Genomic DNA, 27,034 nt, shown 5'->3' with positions numbered 1-27,034 from the left:
CATAGAGGCCTTTTTGCCTTTTTTGGGAACTCAACGGAAGCAGAACTTTTGTCTATTGCTATGGAGATGTTTTCTCCCAGTTGAATATTTATTCTGGTCAAATAGCTTCTGCAAATTTAAATTCTGAGAACGAAATGTTAAAATTATTTATGAAATCTCCAAAGAAGGTGGACACTTTGCTTTTGAAACAAAAAAACATCAGTGGAGATTCGAGGACTGCAGATTTAACAGCAGGGACTGATACATTCTTCTTAAAAAAGATCTCAAACTACCTAAAATTGCTACCAGACTGCTCAAAAAAAGACTAAACTAGGTTTTTAATGAATGTCCATGAAAGAAATTTTAGAGTCTATGTCTTTTTCCCCTTCAGCATATTACTGACATCCCACATTCAGTTATTATCTTACTTAGGAGAACTCTTCTTTTACTTTGTGTAGTCCAAGGCACTGCATACAATCAGAATCAACCTCTTTTTAGTCGGCAACCTTTTGGGGATAAGCAGATAAAAAGGCTGTCTGGTGAACCGAATCACATTCTAAGGAAGAAGGCTTGAAGAAACAGAAGAGATGCATGGAAGGAAACCCACATCAGGTTTTTGTGGTCTCAGCTGACAGGATTGGTGGGCTGGTAGAAAGCTGCTATCCACCTGTTCATTTGAAGGTATGCAAACTAAAGGGACACTATGCTCTCTTGGGCAAAGATTCCCAGCTGCCCAAGACATTCTGTAAGTTTTGCAAACTTAATTTACTTTTTGCTTTTCTCCTCTGAAAAGGCCCTTTTTTCCTTATTGATAAAACTGCTTAGTGACTGAGAACTATTTCTCACAACACCAAAATCTGTATTTGGTCCTTCAGAGATGCAAACTTTAGCAAAGTGTTCAGAAAGACTACTAAGACAGATATTTTGTTTACACTGATAGGATCCTGAAGGTTTAAGCACACTTGTGAAACAATTTGTATTTTCTGAACATTGATGAATTTAACAACTCGTTTCAAGAATTTTGTCATTTTTTTTCTCTGAAAAAGAATCACACAAAACCAAGAAAAAAAGAAAATTAAAAAAAAAGGAAAAGCAAAAAGGAAAAGACCAACCACAAAACCCAACCAACCAATTTGTAGACTAGTGCAAAGACACTGCTCAGCATTTCAGATGACAAACAACAAAAGGCAAATCTGGTAAACCTGAAACACTGGGAAGTGAAGTAAAAAACCCTTAAACCAAAAGACTGCAGGTGATTCTTCCAGTGCCTAGCCTTTAAAGCAGGTCAAAAATTACTCCTTGCAAAATGGCAGCCACTGAATTTATTGCAAGTGCTTTTAAATTTCACAGATCAGCACTCACTATTTTAGAAAAACCAAAAGTTATTTTTGTCTTTGTCTGTCTTTAGGGGTTAAATATATCCACTTCAAGTACATCTGGGAACTGTTGAAAAGCTATCCATGGCCAGGAGGTTCTAGAAGACTATCAGAAACATGCATACAGTAGAAAGGTAATTTCTTCCTTCCAAAAGATTTCCCACCTACACAGTTAACAGTCCCTTGGCAGTGAAAAGACAGAATGGTGGCAAAAGACTTGAGTTGATTTTGGTCATTATTTTTGAAAGCAACAGTACTACATACAGACCCTTCCAAATAGCTCTGAATTTCATATATTCACAATGACAGATACTTTATGCAGATATAAAGGATGAATTCAGATCTACATTAAACTTCTTTAAACTTATTTTTCTGATTCTACCACCTCACCTCTCCTGTCTAGAGAACGTAGCAGGCACAATCCAAACCTAGGTTGTTAGTGGCTGAAGATCTCTTTTCTCTAAGACCTTCTCAGTGGAGATTGGTAAACAAACTACACCAAATACTTTTAGAGAAGTGAGGGGTTTTCTCTTGTTGTCCCTGAGAAAACATACTCTTTCTTTCAGATAGTCTAGACAGAGGGAAAACTATTTGCAAGCCAGTTGCTCACTGGCAAAAGATTCATGGTTAGATAATCAAATCGGTAAAAACTGTTCTTCGACAAAACTATACTGCTAACCAACTAGGAAGGTTAGCATGAGCTCTTTACATTTCATGAAACTTCCTAAGTGCAACTTTCAGTACTGCAGACAAGAACCTAAATGAATGATGAATCAGAGAACATCATTGGTAAAGCTCACTATTACTTTCTCTGTCACAGGAAAGTCAGCTATAGGAAAAGCAACACAGAACGAGGAAAATTGTAAATACTGTTACTGAGAAGTGGGAGGAAATAAAGAATATAGAACGAAGAAGGAGGGAAGACTAAGAGTAAAGTTCTGTCTCTTTGTGGCTGCTTGCCAATTGTTGTCAAGGGATGTCAGAAATAAAATATAACTGGCCATATCTGTGAGACCTTGAAGAGATTAGTTTTTCCTTGTCTCCAAACAAAAAATCAGCATACAACCAGTACCCCTCAAAGAAACAAAAATGCTAATACATTCTAGGAAAAATATTCTATTGAAAATAGTTTGCAAAACTGAAGGAGAAGTGCAGTTTATTACTTTCGAAACTGAAACCAACAGCTGTCTTCACAGAAGGAAGATTAGTGTTATTTATGTGCCTCACTCAGACTCAATGGTATTCTTGGATCTCAATATGCTGTGCTATGTTTGTAACACTACTTTACCTCATTCCTCATAAGACAGCTTTAAAAGTACATTACTGAATAGCAAAGGTTACTGGAGAAGCATCCTTCAAAATTATGAGATATTTACTATCTAGGTACTGGTATGAAAAAAATAAAGCTTAAGCCAAGCATAGGTAACCTTCTAGGAAGGAGTACCTGCACACTCTCCTTTTTCCTTCAGCTGTATAAGTTCAACAGTTGGTCTCTTCATTACTAGACTGTCCATAAGAGAGTTGTTCTCTGTTCTGTATTTGGTTCCCATGAACCCTTAATTAATAGCTGTCTGCTATAGTTTATATATAGCCTTGGTTTAGGTAGCACAGTTTCCTTTATACTGCCATTTTTAAATACTTCATTAATGGAGTTCAACTAATTTTAAATCTAAAAAAAATAAAGAAGGTGACACACAGTGTCCTCGTTTCCTAGGAAATCCTGATGTGAAAAGCAGACCACCACCAGCAAATCAATCACGGACTATCCTGCTCTTAGAAACACTGAGCTATAGAGTTGAAAGGACCTCAAGAAGTTGCCAGTCCACCCTCCTACTTCTGAAGCAGTATAAGCATCTGTCCTGATAAATGTTTGTGTAGATTTTACCTCTAACAGAAGACTCTACAAGCTGCTAAGCAACCTGCACCACAGCTTCATTATCTTTGCTGTTAGAAATGCTTTTCTAACCTCTCACTTAAATCTCTCTTGCCACAATTTAAGATCACTATTTCCTGTCCTTTCTGCCACAGTCACAAAGAACAGACCAACCTATGATAACTGAGATCTCATCTGATTTAATATCCTCCCTAAACCAACCAACCAAAAGGCCAAAAAACTAACAAAACAAAACAAAACAAACCCCAACTCCCCTAATTAAATTACATTATTTAGTATTGTGATCTATTTTCTAACCTGTTCTGTGAGGTTATTTTCTAACCTATGCTTAACTTCTTCGGTCAAGATGTACATTTAAATAGAGTTGGGAGCAAAATGGAAACTTATTAAATCCTGTGATTGGAACATAATGCTATTTACTACTCTTATTTCCACGAAACCTGTATTTCCTGCGTACGTGCTTTGTGGCTGACCCAGACTCTCAGTCATAAAAACCTTACACTACAGCAGCAGTTAAGTATTACGTATTTGAAGGACCAGAGAGGAAAGACCATTGCACTGCTTTCTTTGCACTGCTTATAAACCTCTTGTGAGGTCTTCCAAATCAACAATTCAGCAAAATGTGAATGCTGAAGACACTGAGTCAGCCCATATAAGCCTTTTTTTTCCAGAAGGCAGCTTTCAATGAATCCATTTTGAATGTTTCTTACACACACACACACACACACACACACACACAGTTATTCTTATATAAAAACTTCCCCTCCCAACCCTTTCTCTTTGGAAATTTGGTAACCATAGTTTCTGTGTCCTGCTGAGACTTGATATGTAGAACTGTGTTCTACCTGCTATTAAGCTGCTGATAGCAGTGTTTCTATCGCAATTTATGGGAAATGTCAGTTGAAGGCAGAGAGTATTGTGCACGCTATATTTTCCCAGCTGGATACCTCTGTGAACAGAAAGCAAAAACATGAATACACATGCACCAAAAATTTGGGGGGAGGGGAGAAAAGAGCTGCAGGAAAAATAGGCTGCAGGTTATGTGTGATGTTGTGTGGTCTAAAACTAGCAGAAAATGGAACACAGGAATGGGAAGATACCTTTAATATTATTAGAAAACAGCAGAGGTTATTAATGTCGTCCTAGGTAGTACATCACCTAGACAAAGACCTCTCTGTAGACTCCTCAGCTGCCTCTTAAACACATATTTATTTGTTGTCCATATTCACCCCTTTCAACAGAATGCAAACCCAAGTCACCAAGCACAGGAAATATAATTATGTCTCATCACGGTCTCAGCAGTTTACTTCGTGGTAACAGTATCATATAGCAATACCTTTTTTTGTCAGTTTGTTGGATAACAAGAATAGCAATTTTCATGTTTCTTCATCATACTGACAGCTGAAGGTAACAGACTTCACAAGAGAGGAGATGAAGTCCAATTCAGCAAGGAATGAATAAGAATTAAAGCAAAAAGTTGGTCATACAAACATAATTTTTTTTACACTAGAAAGTACTAAAGATTACAGTAGAAAGCATTCATCAAAGACTCCTGTTCTTCAAGCACTCCCCCTCTGGAGATCAGAGTTTCATGGCCATGACCTTCTCTCCAAAGAGTACTGTACTGAACCAAAGAGTTTGCAGACACATAGTTTAACAAATCCCATAATTTATGTCTTCTTCAGAGTCTACACAGAAGCATGCATCTGTCAGTGAGGAACTACTCCAGATGTAAAAGTCACCAATAAAAAGAAACAGATTTTCATACCAGCAAAATTATTCATTGTGGAACACGCTGCTCAAATAGCGTATATGTCTTCCTAAGTTATCAGCTCTTGTCACTAGTAACTAGCTTCCAAATTTCCAATTAATTTTTGTCACTCCTCAAATCACCTCCTCTATTAGAAGCACAGAACTGAAAATAATTAAAATCCCAAACCTACTAAAGTTAAAATGCTCACGGTCAAACAGATAAATTACCATTTAAATGACAACATGAAACTCTTTGAAAGAACAGTCTTTTGATCTCAAAGATTCAAACGTGGAACAGTGAGAAACTGAGTTCTTTAAATTTCCAGGGAAAAAGTTACCAAAAAAAACCCCCAAAACCAAAAACCCAAACAACCCCCAACAAAAACTATGACCCAGGCTGTTAGTCATGTGCTTAAATCCCTAGTATTTTTTTTACTGTTAAATGTAGCTCTCCTGGTGTATAATTAGTGGCAATGTCATCATCAATACTACAGTTAATAAATACTTAAGTAACTCTTTACTTGAAGAGCTTTTGATGTGGAGGTGCAGGAAGAAGGAAGAAGTGAAGGGGAGACAGACTAAGGGTTGTATCTATCTTTCCCCCTGAGGGAACTTGGTAGTTAACAGAGCTTTTGCAAATCTGAATGCCTTGTTCTTTTCAAGTACAAAAAAAATGTATAAGGTCAAGTGATATTAAAAGCCTTGTTTGTGTAGAATTGTAAACCTAAGTGGCAAAGGCAAACAATAAAACTGTACTGAACTGCAGTTCAAATTTCTGTCATTTTTTTAATCCTTTCTCTAGAAAGCTGTGAAGTAATGATGCTTTGAGAAGTGCTTTAGCCTTTGACAGCCTATGGAGTTTGCTGATGTCACATTTCCTAATTGACACAACACAGGGTCTGCATGGCACATTGCTACAACATTTATTTTACAAGTGCACATTTCACAGGAAACCAACAATTAATTTCCCAAAGACTTACAGGCACACATTTCCAAAAAGGGAAAAATAAAACTGTTACATATCCACACAAATCAAAATTTACAGAATCATGGCAGCTAGCCAGCAGAACTACTCCAGGTCTGCTTTCCCATCTGCTTGGCCTGTTAACTGAAAGAAAATAAAATCAAATTGCTCCTTCTGCAACTAATTTGCAAAAGAACTCCCTAAAAAAGAACTTCCATAACACAATTTTAATAAATGCAAAATGCCTTAAAACAATCAGGAAATCTCCTTGAACTGTACATTGTAGACACAATTTGGACAAATCTTGATGCAGTGGGTGAGACTCCTGTACATCTGTCCCAGCCCTTTGCTTGACACCATGGCCCTTGGAGCAGGTAGTGCAGAAAAAAAATGTGTCAGATCCTTGGTCACCTGCAATTACAGCATTAATATAAATGAACCTAGCACTGGCTTACACAGATTTTGAACATGCTGGTTCTAAGGAGCACAAGTGGTTCTGGGGAGGCAACTGCTGTTACCTCTGGTAAATAGAAGGTAACTTCCATAGATAACTGGCTGAGCAGTTGAGGTCAGTAATGCCTTCGGCTATTCGTCTGCTGGAGCCCTGACAAGTGATTTTCAGTTTACAGCAGTGTACCATGTCAAAATCATTACTTTTTCTTTTAATCTAAAAATTAAAAACCTGTAGTAAAGCATTACACAACTTTTGTCTGTCTACCATTACAATGGTAACTAATATACTACTTGTTTCTATATTTAACGGTAATTAATATACTACTTGTTTCTACTTCACAGATGAAAAAATAATTTTACTAGGAGCACTTTCAATGGCTGCCCATATATCAACCCACTCTCAAGAGTTCAGCTTAAGAGTTATTGTGTCTATTGTGCATCTTAAGGTTCAAAGAAAGATTATTCATGCATTCATTCCTAGCCAAGAATGTATCCCACGAATTAAATTTACCCTTCAAAGCTGACCCAAGCTTAACTACTGGATTCACTAAATTATTTAATTGCTCGATGATAGGCTATATCCCTTCTCTGAAGACTGTATTTTTGGTGAATTGAGTTAGGTTTATACCAATGGTATGTTAGTGGCACTTATTCCAAAAAGGGTAAGCAGCTGCTGGCCACAAACATTGCCAAACTGAATAATAGGAATGCAAACAAATCTCCCTGTGCACAGTTAGGTTTTTTAAAAGCATTTAAAAATTGTAGGGTTACAAAATTACTTTTATGGAAGAAAGAGGCAGAAAATAGATGAAAGCAGAGCTGTTATTTACAGAGAGCCCCTAATAACTGAGTAACGTTGCCAGTGTAGGAACATTAATTCTGTCACCTCCTTTTCATACCCGACAATTTATTTTCCTTTGTGCACAAAAGGGTTTCTGCAACTAGATGTAATCATGAGAAGAACAGCGAGTATTCTCCTCACATACTATAAAGTCAGAAGAGTCCTGGAGTAACTATGAGAAGCTATCATGTGCAGCTAATTCAGTCAACATTCCAGCCCTTCCTAGCTACACTAAGCCAATGCAACTAGACTGAAGATTAAGGAGGACGGAAACAATTACATTGTGTGCTCCTGCCAAGGATGCAAAGACTCTAAATCTCCTTGAAGCTGAAAACAAATTAGCAGCTTTGCTTGCATCAAGCTGTCTGTCTAAATGGAGGTTTCTTTTCACAACAGCATTACTAACTGTGCTTCTTGAAGATAATGCTTGGGGGATGCAAAAATATTGTCTTTAAGTTATTTCCTGTCGCTTGTCTAGACCAACAGAACCCATTGTAACCCAATCACCACCCACTGACTTGAAGCAAAACTAAGCACAGATTTACTGCCACCCCTTGAGTTCCTCTCCCTCCTTGTTTCTACCAATTTTACATGGCACTTCGTGGTCAGCCTGGTTAGCCTTGTGGTTCATGTTTCATAAAAATGCAGCATCAGCTAGTAAATCTGAACCCATGCACCACCTTTAATCTTTGTCTGAGGAAGAAACTCCCTGTCAGTTCTTGTGGAAAAACCTCCATATCAGGTATCATGAAATAAATGATTAAAATGCTACACAACTTCATTCCCACTGCTAATAGGAAGGTGTCTGCAGAGGAGATGTTAGTCATTCATAATCTGTTTCAAACCTGCTGGCATCTGCAGCTTCCCTGGTCAGCAAGAAGCTGTACCTCAGTATAACAATGCAGCAGTTGAGGCTGTCAGAACTTCAAGTGCAGAAGAAAAGAAAATTCAAAGAAACTTGTCTACACAACTTTGGGGACACAAAACCTAGGTCAAATAAGATGTGGAGGTTTGTTTTTGGAAGTTTCTGAAAGAGCTAGACTGGAACAAAATACATGTAGTTCAACGAATACCACTGCTCTCACACATCGCATCAGTGGAAGTCAGAAGCGCTGTGGAAAGCTCGCAGCCTTCCACCAGCACCTAGGAAGACAGCTTCACTGCTGCCTTTTCTCTCCTCACTAAAATTATGTCTGAACACTTTCCTACATAGATCTGTTTCTAACAAACCCTGACCAGCCAATTTAATAAAAAACAAACTACTATGTCACTGTTTCAAAACCACGATCTTTCACTCCCATCTTAAGTAGCCTTCCACCCTGGAAGAAATGGAGCCCAGCAGTCATTTGCAAAAAAATTGGTGGAGCTAAAAAATCTCAGAAATTGGCTACTGTCAAAGAATTTAAACTATACTGCCACTCAGAGTCACACATATATGACATGAAAAATACTGCTCTTAATTTTTATGAGACTACCCCAGAAATCTTTTCATTTCCTTTATATAACAACAGAAAAATGAAAGGTTTTTTAAAGTGTGTTTAGACTTCATTGAAATAACATCCTGTCTTTCAGAATTTACCTGATTTTCGCTAAGTAACAGATGTCAGTAGCTTCCACTGACCTTACCTCAGGTTATATCAACTTTAAATAGAGGTGTCTATCTATGAATTGTTGCAACCCAGCAAAAAAAAAAAAATATTTTATCTGAATTTCTCAGGCTTGCAAGTAGTGATACTTCTTACTCTTAAGCTAAATGAGGTCTGCCAATAGCCATTTGTTCTTCTGGGTGAAACTGGCTTGGATGCAGACAAGCTTGTACTGGCTTCACTACAACTAGTAGTGGTTTGAAAAAAACCTCTCAAGAAGCAAATATTTAGTCATTGCGAAACTTTCTCTGGAACCATAGAATCTCCAGTCATAAGTTTAAAGACCAATAAAATTGTAGAAAAAATTGTAGAGAAAAACCTAAGCTCTTTTAAAAATCCATAACACACATTGGAAGTTAAGTCATGCTCTTCCGTAAGCTGACATCGTCTTATCTCTTCCCCACAGCAAACAAGTCCTTTAGTGAAACCTGAGACTCTTCTAAAATCTCCCAGCTAGAGGGGGTCACAGACTCTAAGGCTTTAAAAGATCCACAAAAGCCAGCTCTATATGAATCCAAGGTTAAGAAGAACAGATTCATTCACTGTAGGGGAAAGTAAACAGGTTGTAAAATGTAATCGCTTGTTTCAGCCTACTTGAATGTAGAATTTTTAAGTGACTGGGGAGAGAAAGAGAAAACACAACAACAACAACAACAAACCCTACACCTCTAAATCAATTGAGGACTGATCTGGACTGCCTTTGCTTGAAACGAGTTCTCCACAACACTTGTCCTCAGTGTTAAGCATCAACTACAGAATTTCCATATACTGAAAACTAAATTCTGTTCGATTTTATTAAAGGAGATCTTTATACTAAGTCACTAGAGAAAATGCAAATGGCTGATCTGCCTGTTAATGCTCATTTAGAAACAACAACAAAACTCAAACCAAAAGCACTTCAGGACACTACAATAACACCCCAAGCAAAGTCCTGGCAAACTTCCTAACTGCACTACATCCCCTTAGAATATTTTTGAGATTTAAATTTGCAGCTACGTAATACAAACCAGTATTGACTTCATAAACACATGTTTCTGCTTTAGTTGATACACCTAAAAAAATCCTACACAAAACAAACAAACAAACAAAAAAATTGAATTAAAGCAAAATGCCCTAATACTGGTCTTTTTGTTTTTATCCGAGATGTTTGGAGATTTTCCCCTCCTAAATCTCATGGAATTTGGGGATATAAAATTGATGAAACCCGACTGTGGCTTCCATTGCAACACTAGCTTTAATAAAACTAGACCTAGTTTTTCAGTCCGAAACAGAAAAGCTATTTCCCTTGAGCTTTTATTTATTTACAGTCTTTGTCTTCACCCTCAACCTCTACCTTTCCTGTCTTCCCCTTTTAGAACAAAAATATAAGCTGTAATCTTTTAGTAGCCCTGAAGTCTAAGGAACACTTCACAGTTCAAAATTTTTAAATTGAGGCTTTCCTTCAGCTTTTTGGATTATGTCTTATCACCAAGAGTTCCAGACTAATTATTTTCTTACTACCATATCAGTAATAACTGGAAAGAATTATAAACATGTCCACAAGATGACAAAGGTGTAAGTTGACACTGATTCTAGAAAATTTAAAGATGATGTTAGGCTAGCTGCTGATCTTACATAGGCAAGTTAGACCCAATGCCAAAAGTGGCTTACTGCTGTGCAACCTGAAATGCAGAAAAATAAGTATTATTTTATTCAATTTGTATTAATCTGTATTAGTGAAAACGTACAGTCCAGCAACTGAGAGAATCTCTCATTTACCACTGTAGTGATCGGCGATACTTAGGAGTGTAACAAAATTCTGGAAGACTACAGCTTGTCCTAACTAGTTAAACTAGTTAACTACGTACAAAATTATAGTGACTGTGAGAACATCATTAAAGAAGTGGTTTGTTCCCTGAACTGCATGAGCTAAAGATACCATTCCATTTGTGCTTTGATTCCTTACTCCAGTGATATTTATTTGGTAAGAAAACACTTGCACACACACACTTTCTTCATTAGCAGTCATCTCTCTCCCCTACTATCTACAAATTCAAATACCACATTTTAAGTATTTTGTGCTGAAACAGTCTCACTTCTATGCAATCTGCTGCTATTGAGATTTTCCTTTTAAGCAATAAATGCTCAAAACTGGCGCTTTTCCTAAAGCAACTCCTTCAGAACCTCACTGCTTGAGCAGGCCCAGTTTCACATTTAAATAGCTTCAAGCAAATGTTCCCAATCTCAATTATCATCCTTCCTTTTTATATGCACTCTCCATGTCCCACAACATGCTTGTTTGTTAAAAGAGTAATTTTCTCTGTATGTACAAGCAGCATGGGGAGTCTTCCTTTGTAGCAGTCTGGCAATATATGGCTTTTTATGTATGCACTGTCTGGAAGTTGTTTAGGTTTTTTCATTCTCTAACGAAAGAAAGGAGTTGTCCCAGTCCTCTCTCCTAGATGCAAAACGTGGTTATTTGCCAGGTTGCTTTAGGTAAGGTGGCCATCATTACCCTAAATAAGACTTTTTTTTTTTTTTCCAGTTTTTGCAACAGTGGCTACACTCTGCTTAGCATTGCATCTCTGTCTGTAAGACTGAAGACACAAGGTAAACCCTAGGCAGTAAACAATCCATTTCTCTCCATTAGAGAAGCACAGCCTATATAAATGAAGCTGTAGGACCAGCAGTAATTATATCCTGTGCTATGTGTATGTTCAAGGAGGAATGCTGACATTTAAATACCAAATTTAACAGTATTTCACAAATTTCCTACGTGCTCTTCTTCCTGTTGTGCTCTGCAGCCCTCAAAAATCTTCTGGAACAATGACATTGGAAAGGAATGGAAGGGGTGATGACCTAGCTTGACTTCTCCACTGCATTAAGAAAGCCTGGAAATTAGTAGTGGATCTGTTTTCACCTTTTGTGGCTGTGTTTTTTTTCTGCTGGGTTTTGGTTGGTTGGTCGGTTGGTTTTGTTTTGTTTGTGTGTTGTTTTTTTTTTCACAGATCTTCACTAAGTTGTAGTGTTTTCCATCACCTAGACACACAGCTTTAAACTCAAATTACTGTTTAAATAAATGATTAATTGAACATTTCTGGTAAAAGGATTAGTTTGTAAAATAATTGGAATTATACTCAAGGAGGTCAAAATATCTCCCATCTGACATATAGCTCTGCCAGCAGGGAACACTCATAACCTATTTTGCATTTCTCCTTCACTGCGAATACTGACATGATTTATCTACTGTTTGCTGTGAACAAAGAGCCTGCAAAGGTTTGCTTATTGTAGCCCAGCTGATTCATGGCAACTCATTACAGGCAGATCAACCTAACCTGTACACCTGGTTCATAAGAGCCAGTCCCAATGGTTTAAAGCCTTTCTATGGGGCTTTTGTGGATACATGGGAGGGTTGACTCTAAAACCACAATTTGCTTCATTTATTTTAGATGAAAGCAGTATCAAATAGACTACAAGTAGCTGCCTGACTGGGAAATTCAAGGCTGTGCATGACAGTGTCTTATGAAGAACAGCTGAGGGAAGTGAAGTTGTTTAGCCTGGTGAAAAGGAGGCTCAGGGGAGACCTTATTTAGCACTATAACTATGCAGGAAGTTAGGGGTCAGTCTCTTCTCCCAAGTAACAGTCAAACACAGTTTCATTTCTGGTTCTTTCAGTGCAAACTTTTTCTGATGTAGCTATAAAATCTAACAAAATTAAATTACTCCCATATTTGCTTTGACCAAGCAGTCAATCTAGCCCACTGTTTGCTCTAATGCTGGCCAGCACTGTATGTTTTACATATACGCACAAGAAACACTGAAGAAGCCAGTTACAGGACAATGCCAGAACTTACAGAATTGTTTGGGTTGGAAGAGACCTCTAAGATCATCAAGTCCAACCATCAAGCTAACACCACCATGGGCATTAACCGCATACCCAAGGGCCACGTCTGCCCACTTTTTTAGCACGTTCAGGGACAGTGACTCCACCACCTCCCTGCAGAGCCTATTTGAATGAATGACCACTCTTTCTGTAAGTAATTTTTTCTTGATATCCAATCTAAATCTCTCCTGGCATAATTTAGGCCATATCTTGTCATTCTGTCACTTGACACTAGGGAGAAGTGATGGATTCCCACCTCACTATGACCTTTTTTCAGGTAGTTGCAGAGAGTTGAAGGCTCCCCTCAGCCTTCTCTTCTCCAGGCTAAATAATTCCAGTTCCCGCATTCACTCCTTGTAACACTTGCTCTCCAGACCCTTCAGCAGCTTTGTTCATAGAATCATAGAATCAACCAGGTTGGAAGAGAGCTCCAAGATCATCCAGTCCAACCGATCACCCAGGCCTAAGCAGTCAACTAGACCATAGCACTAATTGCCTCACCCAGTCTCCTCTTGAACGTCTCCAGTGATGGCAACTCCACCACCTCCCTGTGCAGCCCATTCCAATGGGCAATCACCCTCTCTGTGAAGAACTTCCTCCTAATATCCAGCCTATACGTCCCCGGGCACAACTTGAGACTGTGTCCTCTTGTTCTGCTGCTGGTTGCCTGGGAGAAGAGACCAACCCCCACCTGCCTACAACCTCCCCTCAGGTAGTTGTAGACAGTAATGAGGTCACCCCTGAGCCTCCTCTTCTCCAGGCTAAACACCCCCAGCTCCCTCAGCCTCTCCTCACAGGGTTTGTGTTCCAGACCCCTCCCTAGCTTCGTTGCCCTTCTCTGGACATGTTCCAGTACCTCAACATCTCTCTTGAACTGAGGAGCCCAGAACTGGACACAGTACTCAAGGTGTGGCCTGACCAGGGTTGAGTACAGGGGAAGAATAACCTCCCTTGTCCTGCTGGCTACACCATTCCTGATACAGGCCAGGATGCCATTGGCCTTCCTGGCCATCCAGGCACACTGCTGGCTCATGTGCAGCCTACAATCGACCAGCACCGCCAGGTCCCTTTCTGCCTGGCTGCTCTCCAGCCACTCTGTCCCTGTAGTGCTGCTTGGGGTTGTTGTGGCCAAAGTGTAGAACCCTGCACTTAGCCTTGTTAAATCTCATCCCATTGGCCTCTGCCCACCCATCCAGCCTGTCAAGGTCCCTCTGCAGGGCCCTCCTACCCTCCAACAGATCAACACCTGTTCCTAACTTGATGTCATCTGCAAACTTACTGATGATGGACTCAATTCCTTCATCCACATCATCAACAAAGATATGGAACAGGATGGGGCCCAGCACTGATCCCTGGGGGACACCACCAGTGACTGGCCACCAACTGGATGTGGCACCATTCACCACCACTCTCTGGGCACGGCCCTCCAGCCAGTTCTTGACCCATTTCAGAGTGAATCTGTCCAAACCACGAGCTGCCAGCTTTGCCAGGAGCTTCTTGTGTCAGACAGTGTCAAAGGCTTTGCTGAAGTCCAGGTAGACTACATCCACAGCCTTCCCTGCATTCACCAGACAGGTAACCTGATCATAAAAGCAGATCAGGTTGGTCAGGCAGGACCTGCCCTCCTGAATCCATGCTGGCTGGGCCTGATCCCCTGACCATCATGTAGGGTCTGTGATTGTACTCAGGATGACCTGTTCCATCACTTTGCCTGGCACCGAGGTCAGGCTGACAGGTCTGTAATTTCCTGGTTCCTCCTTCAGGCCCTTTCTGTGGATGGGCATCACATTGGCCTCCAGTCATCAGGGACCTCTCCAGTGAGCCAGGACTGCTGATAAATGATGGAGAGTGGCTTGGCCAGCTCATCTGCCAGCTCTCTCAGCACCCTGGGATGGATCCCATCAGGTCCCATGGACTTGTGAGGATGCAAGTGGCTCAGCAGGTCCCTTACTGCTTCCTCCTGGATTACAGGGGGACTATACTGGTCCCTGGCTCCATCTGCCAGTTCAGGAGGCCAGTTGTCCTGCAGACAGCCTGTCCCACTATTGAAGACTGAGGCAAAGAAGGTGTTAAGTACCTCTGCCTTATCCTCATCTTCTGTTACTATATTCCCCTCCACATCCAATAAGGAGTGGAGGCTGTCCTTGCCTCTTCTTTTGCCATTAATATATTTGTAGAAATATTTTTTTATTCTCCTTTATGGCTGTGGCCAGTCTAAGTTCTAAATGGGCTTTTGCCTCTCTAATTTTTTTCCTACAAGACGTAGCAATGTCCTTAAACTCATCCTGGGATACCTCTCCTTTTTTCCAAAGGTGATACACCCTTTTTTCACCCCTTAATTCCTTAATTCCTTAATTTGTTGCCCTTCTCTGGACATGCTCCAGCAACTCACTGACTTTCTTCTTCTGAGGGGCCCAAAACTGAACACAGTATTCAAGAGGCAACCTTGCCAGTTTTGAGTACAGGGGCATGATCACTTCTCTGCTCCTGCTACACCTGTCTTCAGATGCAGGCCAAGATGCTGTTGGCTGCCTTGACCACGTGGGCACACTGATGGCTGATGTTCAGCTGGCTGTCAAACAGCAAGTCTTTCTCTGCCTCACAACTTTCCAGCCACACTTCCCCAAGCCTGTAGCATTGCGTGGGGTTGTTGTGACACAACAGCAGGATCCTGCACTTGGCCTAGTAAAGTCTCATACAACTGACCTTGGCCCACCAACCCAGCCTGTCCAGATCTTTTTGCAGAGCCTTCCTACCTTCCGGCAGATCAACACTCCCAACCAGTTAGTGTTGCCTGCACACTTACCGAGGGTGCACTCAATCCCCTCATCCAGACCACTGAAAAAGACATAAAAAAGAGAGCTGGCTCCAAAGAGAGCCCTGGGGAACACTCCTAGTCACCAAGTGGATTTAACTCCATTCACCACAATTCTCTGGGCTCAGCCATCCAGCTGTTTTAACCTAGCAAAATGTCCACCCATCCAAGCCATGAGCAGCCAGTTTCTCTAGTAGGATGCTGAGGGAAACAGTGTCAAAAGCTTTACTAAAATCCAGATAAACAACATCCACAGCATTTCTCTCATCCACTAGGCAGGTCACCTTGTCATAGAAGGAGATCAAACTCATCAAGCAAGACCTGCTGTTCACAGATCCATGCCGACTCAGCCTGATCACCTGGCTGCCCTGCATGTGCTGCATAACAGCGCTCAAGATGACCTGCTCCACAAATCTTCCTTGGCACCATGGTTAGACCATGTATTTCCTCAGACTCTCCTGGATCTTCTTGTAGATGGACATCACTCACATTTGCCAGTCTCCAGTCAGCAGGGACCTCCCTGGTTGGCCAGGACTGCTGGTAAATGATGGAAAGTGGCTTGCTGAGCAATTCTGCAAGGTCTTACAGTACCATACATATTCTAAATGCACTAAATAAGTGCATATTCTGATAAGGTCAGGCAAATGCTGAGATGATCAAAACAGCCCTTCAGGCCCAACAGACCTCATCTGAATCCCTCTCATAGTTTAAATATTTTAACTTGAATCTCTTAAAACTTTTCTCAGATGTGTACAGTCTATATAGTTTCTCAAACTCATTTTATGAAGTTTATGAAGTTAAAGCTTCCATAAATCACAAACATTTTTTATGCAAGACTATGGCTTGCCATAGTGAGAGACAGCCCATTTTTCTTTTGTTACAGGTTTCTATGTAACATGTAGAAGGTGTGATGTGCCTTACATATTAAAAAGACAGCTGAGGTCTACAAAGAATCACCTATCTCAGGCTCCCTTAAATGCTTTGATTTACTGGGTCTAATATCACAGACAGTAGATATGCAAAGGCTTTTTCTGAAAGGATATTAAAATTCATACTGGTCAGTAGATGACTCACATGACAGTAAAAAATAGCTGTATTTGAGGTGTTCTGTTAATGTAGCTCATCAAAAAGTCTATCTTCTCCACAAAACGCTTTTCTGTAACATGGTGTATTGGGTTTGGCTGAGCTGGAGTTAATTCTCCTCAGAGCATCTTTCTAGCACTGTGTTTTGCAGTCCTGTAGCTGAGTATTGATAACACACCAGTGTTTTGGCTACTGCTGAACTGTGCTTTTCCAAAATTTCATGCATCTTGAGAGGTGGGCAAGATCTTGGGTAGGGACACAGCTTGCCAGATATCAGGTCAGATATAAGAAGTAAGTGAAAGAAGTGGGGGCATATTTGCCCATGTTGTCCGTCCTCCAGAGAAACCATTACACATAGAGCCCTGCTTCCTGGGAGTGACCAGCCACTGAGTGCTGATAAGAAGTAGAGAATAACCTCTCTCTTTGCTCTTGCTTCCATGCATGGCTTTTTGCTTGTGTTTACTATTATTAAATTGCTCCTCCCTTATTACTAGCTTTTGCTATATTTTTCTCTTTCCCCTGTTCATCTAAGAAGGGGAGTGATAGAGTGGCTTTAGTGGGCACTTGGCCCCAGCCAGGGCCAAACCACTACAGTCATTGCTGGTGCATAAGCCAGGAAATACAACATAGCTGCAGCTTTGCTTTAAGCCTGCCTTAGTTAAGATACAAGCTCCTGTGCTGGTCATGAGCTTGCTAGCAGCATTATCTTGTTTTGGAATATTTCCTTGGTTTGGGAACATGTCAAGACAGATAATGGCTATGTTTTTTCCTGGTGTCGATAGCCCTGCTGCTCCACGGGTGTGTAAAGATAAGCTGTTTGTAGCTTCATGGGCCCATGAAATATCAGAACATCTAGAGAGAAATGCAACATACAGATGGGCTCATGACTGAGGAACTTGACCACAGAAACCATCACATAGGTCATGCATGATTGCGAAACGTGCTGCAATCAAGTGAGCTACCACAGTTAAGTCTCCCTGGAACAAAGGGCGGTGGCTGGGTTTTTGCTGCGGTGAATGGGAAGACTGAAGGAGAGAACGGACTGTTAAAGACCATTTTGAGAGCACTGGGTAACAGAGCATGGAAGCACTGGGATGCAAATCTAGTAGAAGGCATTTGGCTGGTTAATTCCATCCCAGAACCATCTGGGTTCTGCCCAAACAGAACCTTTACACAGTGTGGGAGGAGATAAGGTCCCTGTAGTGCACATAGGAAAGTGGCTGGGAAAGGCAATGTAGGTTCCTCCTCCCACAGGGAAAGGCAAATCCATTCGTTGGATTGTCTTTTCTCAAGGACCTGGATGTATTTGGTGGGAAACTCGGTGTGTGCCTCAAGGAGATTTAACACTGGGGGGAAATAACTCAGAATGCAAATTGTATGTTGCAGGAAGTGATGCAGTAAGAAGGACCCAGACTGAAGGAGTTTTGCAAGAAACAGGAGTGCAACAGTGGCCAAAACCAAGCTGGAGTTGATACCCAATAGCAGAATATCCTGTTTCTCCTGTCTTGAACAGTCCCAAGTAACATCTGGAGGAATGGAAGAACATCTTTCTATTAAAGGACTGGGATATTGATCAAAATGTACAAATCTGTGTGTTGGATATTGAGATGGTTTAACTATGTAGTTTAAATCAGGAGTGTAAGCAAGAAAGATTTAAGTATGAGAATCAAATGAGATGGTAAAATGTATTGCACTGTGTGGAACCTGAGCATGATGCAAGTGGTATGGAATTAAGGGTGGAAATTGTATTTATTTTGGCTAAGCTGGAGTTAATTCTCCTCAGAGCATCTTTCTAGTGCTGTTTTGCAGTCCTGTAGCTGAGGAGAAGCGGCTTATCATGAGCAGTCAACCTGGATTCACCAAGAGGAAGTTGTGCTTGACCGATTGGATAGCTTTTTATGATGGTACAACTAAATGGATAATGAAGGGAGAGCAGTGGATGTGTTCTACCTCAACTGAAGCACAGACTTGCAGCACTGTCTCCCATGGCATCCTCACAGAAAAGCTTAAGAAGTGTGGATTAGATAACTGGGCAGTGAGATCAATTAGGAACTGATTGAAGGACAGGACTCAGAGTTGTGGGGCAGACTCTACTTGGAGGTCTGTGGCTAGTAGTGTCCCCCCCAGGGGACTAGAACATCTCTCTTACGACGAAAGACGAGAGAAATGTGTGCTTTTAGTCTGGAAAAAGAGAAGACTGAGGAGGGATCACACCAATGCTTATAAATACTTAAAGGGTGGGTGTCAGGAGGACGGGACCATTCTTTTTTCAATGGTGCACTGTGTCAGGACAAAGGGTAATGGGCACAAACTTTAACATAAGAAGTTTCATTTGTACTAGGAGGAACTTCTTTAAATTAAGGTGACAGATAACTGGAACAGGCTGCCCAAAGAGGTGATAGAGTCTCCATTTCTGGAGACATACAAAACCCACCTGGATGTGCTCCTGTGTGACCTTCTTCAGGTAAACCTGCTGTAATGGTTTGAAACTGTCTTTTTAATTTTTCCTTGCAAAGTTCAGAACAGAGAAAGTGAAAGAATGTAAATAAGTCACTATTGGGTGTAAGAAAGCAAACTAACGATTGTTCTAAACACTTCCATTGGATAGATAGAAATGTTTAAGAACTATTGCCCAAACCAAAGTAGGCATTCTGCACATTCTGCGTTCGGCAGTGGGGGCAGTTGCTGGGCTGTCTGGCTGCTGTTTCTTCTTCTCTTCTGGCTGAAGATAACACATACTGACCGTGGCAGCTAAGTTAACAACTTTCTGCTTAACTAACTCTGCTTCTCTGTCCAGGGGGGCCTGGGGGGGAAGCTCTTGGGAGAGAGAGAGGCCCCTTTGGGAGGGTCCCCTTGGGGGGAAGCAAAGGGAGATCGGTTGTGCTTTTCTGTTGATTGTATATATTTGTAAGTGTTGTGAATTTTGTATATTTGTATATATTCATTGCATTTCATTGTAGATTTTAGACTCTGCTTGTAAATACAGCTTTTCATTTGCTTCCAGACTGAGCTAGCCTGGTTATTGTTGGTGGGGGGGGAATTTCAGCTCACACCGACGCACCTGCCTAAGAGATGTTGGACTTAATGATCCCCAGAGGTCCCTTCCAACCCCTATCATACTGTGATACTATGAAAAAAATTTTTAATGTCTCAAATTTCTGCATTTGTTAGATATTTTTATGTGCCTTTCAACATTGCAAGTTTCGTTAATTCACCATGCCTTTGTTATTGTGAAAGTAGGAAAATGTGATTGTTAAACCACAAAGATTGCTAAGGAGAATCAGAGGCAGTCAGACTACTCATGCTTCTAATTCTTTTTTAATAGACACATACACACCCTTACTTATGCACACATGTACAAACACATGCATAACCACAAACATTTAGAACAGAGTGTTCTTTCAGAACAGTTTTTGCAAAATTAACACCACATCACAACACAGGGAGGAATCCACATCAGCTCTGTGCAACAGGCATGTTTTCAAAACAGCATCCAGGCATATTATTTGCAAACAAGACACACTAGGAAACCCGTAGACGTCAAGTACCAGCAAGACTTTGTCATCTAAGAGTCCTCTTTTCTAATGAAAATTTCTGGAAAATTGCATTAGAACTGATACTAGGATAAATTTGGAATACCCTAGAGATGATCCTATCAGATTTCTGAGATCAAACAGATTCCTATTTCTTACAAGACAACTAGTCCTTAGTTGTAAAAATCAACCAGCTAAGCCTGACAAGGACACTTTAAAAAATACAGCTCATTTCCCCATTACTTGATACTGAAAAATGACAGCAAATTGTACTCAAACTGCACAAAGGGGAAGAATGGCAGCTCAGCAATGCAAGAACTCCAACCCTGCATGCAGACAACTTGCTTTGCACACAAAGGCCACAAGATGACAAATGGCTGTCTCCTACACAGTTTTCAAGCAAACAAGACATCATTATAACCTTTTCTTCCCACATCTAAAGGCAGACTCTACTTCTAGATGTAGACCCAAAAACAGGACATGACCCAGGGCAACTGCATGTTGGAAACTAAACAAAAATGCAAGCACTAAGCAATTTGGAAAGTTGGTTGGTGGTTTCCCCTTCAACTGGGTCATTTTTATTTCCTCCAGGCAGCAAAATTACTGCTCTCTTCAAAACTTGTTTTCCTGGAAGATAACTGCATCATTTAGCAAGTACCTGATTCTAGATAAACGTTCTTTCTCATTACAGAAATACAGACAAGCTGTTTCCCAGAGTATCAGAACAACTAACCAAACAAGCAAATAAACAAAAAAACCCACTCCAATAAAACTACCAAGTTGCCTTTTGTGAAGGACTTCCATTGTTACAGATGACAGTTTCTGGTAGGTTGACTTGCCTATAACCATTTCTCACTCCCCTACTACAGCATAGCCTCAACTAGTTCTTTTAATATTCTTTTCTACAGCCATCAACACCACTTTGGACACACTATCAAGTCATATTCAAACAGGTTTATACAGATGAAAATGCCTACAGCATTCACATGCAGAAAGTACATATGACACAACTTACTAACACAACTAAGAAACGCCTACATAATAACTGGCAGTCTTAGTCAATGAGTAACCCACCTGTGGTTAGTTACAAAGTGCTGTAATAAAATGTGACAAGACTTCAGATGCCAGCTTCCCTCTACACATCTTAAGCTTGAAACACTCTGAGAAAAAAAGTCTGATTTATTAAATCTGTTGATCAAGTCAGCTGAATAGATCAGTGGAATAAATCAAAAGGGTTTTAGGAACAACACTCTCTTTCATCTGCCAGTTTTGTCTGAAATTCAATGCTGTTTCCTACCCAGCAACTCATCACCCCCTTGGAGTCATTACCTTAATATATAACTATTAAAACCAAACATAATTCTTTTTCTGACCTCAAAGTACAAATGCAACACAATGACTTGTTCAACATTCCTAAAAGAAAATTGGTTACTACAGATATCAAATATATTCAAAATTCTAATTCAAGTATATGCGTTCTCCTCTATGAAGCATATATTACATTTAGTAATGAGTTCTATATAAAATATACAATTTCATCTTTCTCTACTCACCCTATTATTCTCATTATAACAACTGTGATCACCACTTCCTTTCTGTCTTTATATTACCAGAGCTGGTTCTTGTGGTGAAGGAACAGTGCTCAACAGCAAATTTGGTTCATAGTTCCTATATGCAGACATCTTACAAAGCCTATTCTAATCACTTCACAACTCATCTTACAGAGTGGCTAAATCAGATACAAAATAATTCAAATATCTCAAAACACAAGCTGAGATCAGAAATTTTCATACTTAGCTTCTTAGAAATGTTTTATGTTACAAAGCTATTGGATATATAAACAGATAGATATCAATTTGCCTGTGTGTTTTTATTATGTTTTGGAAAGCACTGAAGGAAATGAATATGATAGAAACATATGGATATCACAAAATAAATTTGTCTTTCAGTTGGTCGTTATGAACATCAAGCTGGTTTTAGATGGCACCAGTCACAAAGATTTCAGATTTCAGTTAGAGTATTCTGGATTTACACCAATTTAGGACAGGTCTTGTTCTGGCATAATTAAAGTCAAAATCATAATCAGATAAAATGAATATCTGATAATCTTCCTTATGTTAAAGATAAATAGAAGATCCATCTGAACCCTGTATTCTAAAATTTGGCAAACATGGCTTCACAAAAGCTGCTATACTGATGCTTTCATTGACATGTCAGAAAATTTGGAATCAGCTAGATATATACACGTATGCCCCAAACATCAAAACTTAATTAAAATGCCAAAATGATCATTAGGAACTCATTTTTCATAATACAGTGTTGATTATGAACACTGGCAAAATTTATGTTATTTTCGTCAGTCAGCAGGGTCTGAAACAGTGAAACCTGTACACTGTACAACCATACAACACTGAACGCTGTACAAACTATACAATATTAGATCTCAGAATCATAGAATTGTTAGGGTTGGAAGGGACCCCAAGGGTCATCTAGTTCTAAACCTGCTTCTGTCTCTTAATCTACATCTTAGCTATGTTTCTGGAGTATTTAGAATCCTGTGTTATCTATTACTGCATACACCCATTCCTGCAATGCTGCCAAACACCAGTTGTAAAGCTGTGAAAACAGGCACATTCAGAACTTTCACTCAAACGTGCCATCAGTGAACTCTGAATTATCCCAGAAAATTGTTTTAGACAAACTGAGAAAGGGTTAAGCAAGTTAATTTCTATTAACTAACAGCAGTTTCTAAAGTTGCTAAGAAACTGGTAAACGTAATGTTATCCTGCCTTTTCCACTTCTTTTTAAGGCACTTTTTTTAAATACTTAATTTCTGGTGCCAAACCTTTAACAAGGCAAACTTCTTAAATTCAGTGAGGGTCAGAAGTTTAGTTTATTCAACAAGAATAACACTATTAAGAGCTACTGCTCTTTCATGTCAAGTATTTAACGCCCACACATTCCAACTCTGGTTAATAGAACCCAGTCAAGGAAGATTGGAGCTCCTAAGGGCAGTCATCTCTGCAGGGATATTTTAAACAGAATTTATACTGTGCTTTAAAAACAATCTAAAAGGATCAATCTACCTTATGAATCTGCTGTAGACATACACAGGGAGAAAGATGAATGGATGAAAGCATATAAAAGCAAGTAAATCTGACTCTCTGTCTATTGATTTTTGAGAGTATAGTGTACAGCATTTTGGTAAGGTCTTATATATCACTACAAAGGACCAAATGCCATTGTGCATATGTCTGGAGGACATCAGGATTTATCATGAAGTGGTGCACTGCTGTATTCCTTCATTATATCCTTTTGTAAATAATCTTGTTTTCACTGTTCAGGAAGGTAGATCACTAAAAATTAAATAATCCTCAGGATTAAATAATCCTCAAAACTACCATACGATCACAGGAAGACTCTCAAGCAGCCGTAACTGGAGAAATCCAATATTATTAAGCCGAAAATTGCAGAAGTTTAGCGTACGTATATAGTATTTTTAGCATTAACAAGAGAAAGCTGGTATTTCATAATAAGCTTTTGAAAACCAAAATGGAAAAATCTGCATATCACAGCATAATCCTTTCCCTACTTACTCTGTTCTAAATCATAGCAAATCAACACTTGGTATTCCCCAAAGCTCTCCAGCACTCGCACTTGGCTTCAAATGATATTAAAGAAATCACTGTGGTTTAGATGGCACTTCTTAACCAGATGGAACACATCTCTTCAAGCAAGAATGCTTTCCTCTTAAAACATGTTTCAAACAACCAAAATGGAAACAATAATCACATCAACTTGAATTTCTCAGGGTCTCGTATTATTTTGTAACGGTGGCATTTTCTACCATAGTGTCTGAATTCCAAACCAGTCAGCTTTTATTCTAAACTATTCATATATTAACTCCCATCACATATACCCCCCCTATGATGTACACTTAAATAGCACATTAATGCTATTCTATCAGCTATTTCTTCATCTACTTTTCTCAATATAGCAATAGAAACATTTTCCATTGTTTCTGGGGTTACATGGTAGGTTGTTTGTAAAATACAGTTGCTTAAATAAGAAAAACTGTGCTATTTCTTTTTAAAAGCGTAACTCACTAGCTGAGCTATAAAGCTGTGACTGTCATACACAATGGTGTCACAACACAGCAGCAAGCCCTTAGCACCCAGACAGATAGAGCACAATGTCCTCCTCATAAACGTATCTCATAGAAAAACCTAACAAAAAAAAAAACAATTTACCTTCTTCAGTTTCATGCCATACAATTCCTTCCAAGTTCACGCTGGTCCCAGGCTCACAGGGTCCAAGGCATTCGGGTTCTGTAACTACTCCAACCTCACAAGTATTTACACCCACTGAACGAGTCCGTACCAAAAGCTGCTCGACTGGTGCTGCGATATTGGATGAAGATGGGGAAAAGTAGGAAGGCAGAATCTGAGGTGTGATACTGCTGGAAATCGGAGGTGGAGGTGCAGGCACTGTAAACAGGGGATCAACCTGAAAACAACAGACAAACTTACTATAAAGGTGCTGTGACATTTTAAATAAATAAAATTTAAATAAACAAATTAAAACAAACAAACAAAAAAACACAATTTGCTAAGACTGCATTTGTGTATGCACAGATCTGGTCTATAGCTAGCAACTCCAGTCTTGTGAGTTTAATTGTTTTGACACCAGACCAAATCAAGTACAAAAATATCTATGAAGCTAAACGAGGCAAATTGCTAAGTTTCTGCAGTATTATTCCCCTGTTGTCATAAACTGCTACTATGAAATAATAAATTTCCAAAACAAGAATTAAGGCCACTTTTTTTCTTGGCACTGACAGAGACTGATTTGTGGATGGTAATTCATTTTGCAAACTGGGAACTTCATTTCCTATTTAAAACATTTATAAAGACAGTACAAAGATATATAAAACCCATATATTTCATGTGCATCATAGAGAAATTAGCACAAATTAACACCAAAAATTAGAACTATTCTAATATCCATATGGCATCAAATATAATCTCTTGTCATCCAGTCATTTAAAAACACATTAGGATCACCCACCCAAAAGCTTACAGATAATACTTACATCTTTCTCCTTAATTCTTACAAGAATCTATCCAAGCCATCTAATTTGTCACAGTTTCCAAAACGTATGGTTGGACAGATACAACTTGCCAGACAGTCTGTACACAGTCATTTTACACAGAGACAATATCTATTCATGAACAGAAGCAGTTATCTTTCCCATATGACTTCCAATATATCCAGTAGCAGATTTTCTGTATACAGATTTGGCTTAAGGCATCTTAGTATTTTACTGTGGCCATAAGGTCCTTTCTCTAATCAAAGATAATTAAATGAGGATATGAGTGTGCCCACCTAAAATTCATGTTTATTTGGACCATTGGTTCAACGGTATCACACCAAGAAATCATTCTTCAGTAACTTTTTTTTTTTTTTTAATGACTACTTTCTAGCTGTTTTCAAATAGATGATCAAACATCTGTTAAGTCTATGCTGGTTTTAATTTTGGATCCTGTAAGAAGACTCAACAGAAAAGAATAACAACTCATTTTACATTGTCATCTAGATTTTATTCAAATGTAGGTCAAAGTTTATTTTGCTTTCTTTTAAAGCCAAGTTGGCAAATGGGGATATAAAGAGAAGAAAGGACTAAAGAGTTGTATCCTTGTATTATATATTCTTTGTAACACAACCACCTCACTTCATATTGAGAAATTAAAATGGAAATCTAGAATTTAAAACTACTTTATAAAAAACTGTAACAATTTGTACGATTTGCGTTTGTAACATTGCTTTTGCTTTGATCATCATTCATTCATACAAACTGACAGCCAACACTTTTCATTGTGCATGCAAGCAAGTGTGCTACATATTTAACAAAAGTATTTTGTATGACCTTTTTATGACCATCCTGGATTCTGATCTCAGTTACAATAGAACTATGGAGAAGAAAGGAAGGACCTCTAACCACATTCTTCCCCAGACTCTTCCTTACTCAGGGGCAGCTCTTTTTATTTAGGACTAAAATAATCTTCAGGTTAAGATGATAGAACAGTAACAAAACAAACAAAGCAAGCAAAGCAAAACTTGAATAATAAATTATCCATCAGGAGCAAAAACCCGCTAATACCAGTGAAACTTTACTGAGTAAAGCAGAGCTGCTGTGGCATGAAAACAATGCAATCAAGCAATGATATCTTTATTCTTCTCTTTATGCCATCACAAAAGTAGATTTAAACCACAGGCAAGAATGCTTTGCACAGCAGACCTGAATGCACACAGTCGTGTCAAATATGATCCCACTCCAACAGCAGCTGTTACTTGTAATATCTAATAGTAAGCATAACATAAGCCACAACCATGTATGCCTAGTACAGGGGTACACTGATTGGACACTGATTCAATGTTATGCAGACTCTGGATGTTAGACACCAAGTGGAGGCAAACGGTTGGATGGCACAGAGACATACTCCATGGCACTGTGGCTGCATAATGGAGCTCTGATAACAAATCAGGGACAGTATGTACCCCAGGTATAATTTAAAGGTGTTCTTAATGCACCTTACCTCAAAGACAGAAGAGAATCAGGATCAGTAACTAGCAGATAAATGGAGCCTAGGGCTTATGAAAAGCTAATCCATATCCCTTTATAAAACAAAGAAATGCTAATGAATGGTCTGTTTGAGACTTTACATTGTGTTTTGTAAAGCTGTGCAAAACCTCCTGCTACACATGTGGCATTATTCTTCTGTAAGACATTTGGTTAAAAAACAAATGTTTGCTGTTATCATACTAAACTGGCTGAT

General features: G+C 39.4%; 1 protein-coding gene across 1 annotated transcript in view; it reads right to left on the bottom strand.

Annotated features, from left to right (window-relative positions):
• ZNF608 (zinc finger protein 608) overlaps positions 1-27,034 on the bottom strand; it is an 89,146-nt gene that overhangs the window by 24,554 nt on the left and 37,558 nt on the right. Inside the window, exon 2 of the mRNA XM_054398026.1 lies at positions 24,449-24,704. Within this exon, the coding sequence (XP_054254001.1) occupies positions 24,449-24,704 (256 nt within the window). The remainder of the gene's footprint in view (positions 1-24,448; positions 24,705-27,034) is intronic.

This window comes from Indicator indicator, chromosome Z (assembly GCF_027791375.1).
Source record: "Indicator indicator isolate 239-I01 chromosome Z, UM_Iind_1.1, whole genome shotgun sequence".
NCBI classification, from domain to species: Eukaryota; Metazoa; Chordata; class Aves; order Piciformes; family Indicatoridae; genus Indicator; species Indicator indicator.
Note: the sequence above shows the minus strand (reverse complement) of the source record. Positions and strands in the feature narration are given on the sequence as shown.